The sequence below is a fragment of the Camarhynchus parvulus genome, chromosome 2 (assembly GCF_901933205.1).
Source record: "Camarhynchus parvulus chromosome 2, STF_HiC, whole genome shotgun sequence".
In the NCBI taxonomy this organism is placed as follows: domain Eukaryota; kingdom Metazoa; phylum Chordata; class Aves; order Passeriformes; family Thraupidae; genus Camarhynchus; species Camarhynchus parvulus.
The window spans coordinates 25457323-25461119 of record NC_044572.1 but is presented as its reverse complement, the minus strand read 5'-3'; the positions used below and the strand labels follow the sequence as shown (position 1 = coordinate 25461119).

Here is a 3797-nt window from a genome sequence, read left to right as displayed (position 1 = left end):
AACAGAAAACAGAACGAGGAGAAGCGATTTTCCTTTTTAAATGAAGACATTTATAAGTAACCTAATTTCGTATCGTGGAAGTAAATTTCATGCTAGGATATATTTTCCACAACATGTAATCTTTTACAGCCGGAAGACATTTAATTAAAGCCATATTCGGAGAAGTACGGCTTCAAAGCAGTCAGACGACCACATACCTCATTCATATTCAGGATCCGTCCGCGAATTCATATTGTTCTAACGTGGGACATCGCCCCTACGGCATAACTCTGCAAGGCCTGGGCAGCATGGGAGATAACACAAAGGAGGGCAGGCACGGAACAGCACGGGCGCGCTTTACCAGGCACAGAGGTGTCTGTTTAACCCAAACACCACCGCTTTCTGCTTTTCAGCTTTCCACACTGGGTCGGAGGAACTCCCAGTAATTCACATGCACTAGCTGGGGGCTGGGAGGAGAGGGAAAAGTCCACCGAGGATGAGCCGGGGTTAAGCATCCCGATCTGGGTGCTCCCACTTCGTTTCCACACGCTGCTGCCCACTTCGTGTCGCCATGGGAAATACGTGTGTGGAGACAAGGTTTGCTCACACACTTTGCCACCTCCTCAGAATAAGGCCGAGGATCTTGTGGCAGCCCCATTTCCTAGCATTTTGGGCTGGTCGGGAAGCGGTCATGCAGACTCACACACCCTACGGCCAAAGGGGGATCTCCGGAGAGAGAGGGGATGGCGCCCTGCCGGCACTGCTCACAGGCATCTGTGAACTTTTTATCGCGCTCATACCGCTTGAACGACAAACACACTTTCTGTTCAAGTTTGTGCCCAATCTCCTACTCGACTGTTGGGTTACTCAGATAAAGATCAGGGGCCCCCGAAGAAATGGGGGTGAAGGAAGGGAATAGCCCAGGCCCGAGGTGAGAGAGGGGTTCAGCTAGACATCCCGGGGCTCAGGTGCCGCTGTCCCTGTGCTTCCCAGCTCCGTCCATGGGACACTATTAGTTGGAATCACAGGTAAAACTCCCCTGAATTCGGCGAGAGAGGACTCGCCCCCGCCTCCCTTGCACAGTTTCTCTATGGTAACTTTTGCCTAAGCGGGTGCTTGGCTTCTCCCGCCCTTCCCTTGCCATTCCCGGGGCCGCTGGTACGAAAGGTTGGTTCTCGGGGAGCCAAGGGACTTGTGTGCTCCGGGGCCGTGCCAACAAGCACTTTTGTTTTCTTCTCGAAAGGGATGGCAAAATACTTCCAATGAAGCGGGGAAAAGCGAAGCGAAATAAACCCACAACAATTTTCCCCCCTAAATAAATCATCTCCCTGACCAGCCCGAAGCAAAATAAACCCGCAGCAAAAAGAGTCACCCCCCGCGGCCGCCCTGCCTGGAGTCGGGGCTGCTTCGTTTCAGAGGGGATAAAATTCAGCGGCGAAATCAAATCAGAAAGGTTCTGGTTAGTTTCCTTGTAGTGGTAATTAAAAGTATTAATTGGTTGTGTCGACAGCTTAAAAAGACAGGTGTTGCTAAAAAAGCGCCATTAATCTTCCAGTCATTACCAAGCGGCGATGGGAACCGGACTGGGAGAAGGAGCCGATTGTTTACGAGGGTCTTTCAAGGTTTAAGAATGGAGATTATAATCATACTACTGCTAATCGGACGACTTTTTCCATTCCTTTGAAAAATGAAAATAAATCAAAAGGCCGGCCTGCAGCCCTCAGCTAGAGCAAGGCAGGAAGTCTCTCACGGACTTCGACCCGTTTAAGATATTTTAACGTTAATTTTCGGGGCATACATATACGGTTAAAAGTGGGGACAGTTATTCATTCTTCCTGTCCTCGGATTTTTTTTTTTTGTCAGGTGACTTGTGGCCCGTGAATAAAATAAGTTTTACACAAGTTTTCGGCTCAGCATTCTAAACTTCAAAGGCTCTGACTAGCTGCTTTGTCCGTCGGGCCAAGTAAGAGTCAGTGGCGCTGCAGCCTAGGTGTGTAAAAGTGAGGAAAGGAGTAAATCCAGGCCCCAGCATGAGACCCGAGCCCAACTTTTCAAGTGCGTGCCTTGGGGGTTTGTTGGTTGGTTCCTTTGTGGTTTTGGCCGCGCCCGGCCACCACACAGCCGCGGGTGGCCGGACCGAGCAAACCTCCCTGAGGGGAGAGAGCTGCGGATGCGGCGGGGCAGCGGCTCCTCTTGTCCGTGTGCGCACGTCCAGCGGCCTCGGGGGAAGCCCAGAACCGCCCTTCGAAGGCGATGCCCGGGGCTTTGGCCGAGGGCCTCCCCAGAGGAGACGCGGGGCCCGATCCCTTCCCTCTGCTCGGGGCACCGTGGCCGGGCCGAGGGCCGGCGCTCCGGGCCGGGCTCCCTGGGGCGCTCGGCGGACCGCCGCTCCCGCCGCACGTGACGCGGCGCGGAGCATGCGCGCGGCGCCGGCCCCGACGGCCGCGCCCGAGGACGGCCCCGAGCCCCCCGTTCCGCCGTCTCCCCCAGTCCGCCGGGCCCCGGCCCGCAGCCTGCTCGCCGAGGCCTCGTGTCCTCATGCCGAGGGAAGTTCCGAGGCGGCGAAGCAGCCTTTGAAGCCGTCCAGCCCGACGGGTCGTTTTAAGTCCTCCCGATGGGGCTGTCCAGCCGGCGCGGCCTCGCCCCTGCCCTCCTCTCCGGAGCTCGGGCCGTGCCGGTTCTGTTCCGCCGGGCCCTGCCTCCCCCCGGCCTGTGGCCCCTCACGGTGTGCCCGTCTGCTGCTGTCCGCACCGCCCTGCTCTGCTCCCCGGTCAGGGCCGCGGGGGTTCCCACCACAGCTCCGTGCACGGTGAACCCCCCACGCTCCTGCCCAAAGCAATCTCCGAACGCCTCCGGTCCGCTCGCACGGGCTGTTCCCGCAGCCGTGTTTGTTACTGAGAGTCCTGTGGCAGCCGGGCAGCGGCGGCCCTCGCCGCTGGCACCCCGCGGGAAGGCGCCGGCGTTTGCGGGGAGCTGCGGAGGCGAGGGCCGGGGGTGAGCGGCTGGGGGAGCGCCGCTGCCCCAGCCCAGCACCCCGCTCCCACCGCAGCCTTCCTGACGGCTCCTGGGGCCGAACCCCGGCGGGAAAGCAAAGACCGCACACACACAGCCTATGCCTACTTCGGATCGGTAATGACTTCCCCCCCACACACTTGTTCTAAAACAACAAAACACAGACTTACCTGAAGTGGTTTTTATTTTCACAACAAGGGATATTCCCTGCATTGCACACACACACACAACGCATGCACACGCGCGCACACACACACACGCACACACACATATTAACCAATGGAAAAGCCAGATATGAGGGTTTGATGCTCTGCTGTGACATGAATAATTGTTGCATCGTGTAACTTCCTACATCTTGGTTTTAATTTGCAGTGAACCAAACAAAGATATTTGCAATTTTTAAATAAGCACTCTATGTAATAAATGGGAACACTGTGCATGAATGCTGTTTCTTCCCCTTTTCTTTAGAAGACATTATTAGCTCTGACAGCATGCAGCTCAGGTTTGGAGGAGAGGATTTTGTAAAGGGATGATAGACAGGAAGGGCAGCAATCATGGGCTTCTTGGGCTAAAGCTTTTTTTCTTTTTTATCAGAATGTTCTGTTCGATGCCATTTATCCTTGATGATAGAAAATTGCTCTGTTGCCAGGACGCTGCCGCTGAAATAGAGGGCAGGAGCCACATTTCCATTTTGCAGCGTGAAAGCTATTCAAATGAATTTGCAGAAAGGGGGAAAAATCTAGAGATAAACAAATGAGAATAAATCGAGTTCCCCTTTCCTCTATTTTCTTTCTCTTTTTCTTCCT

At 55.0% G+C, this 3797-nt stretch overlaps 1 protein-coding gene across 1 annotated transcript; it reads left to right on the top strand.

The window, feature by feature from the left end:
- Positions 1–2593: 2593 nt before the first annotated feature.
- LOC115912185 (arabinogalactan protein 1-like) lies at positions 2594–2977 on the top strand. The gene has a single exon (XM_030963596.1). The coding sequence runs from the start codon at positions 2594–2596 to the stop codon at positions 2975–2977; it is 384 nt and encodes a 127-aa protein (XP_030819456.1).
- The last annotated feature ends 820 nt before the right edge of the window (positions 2978–3797 follow it).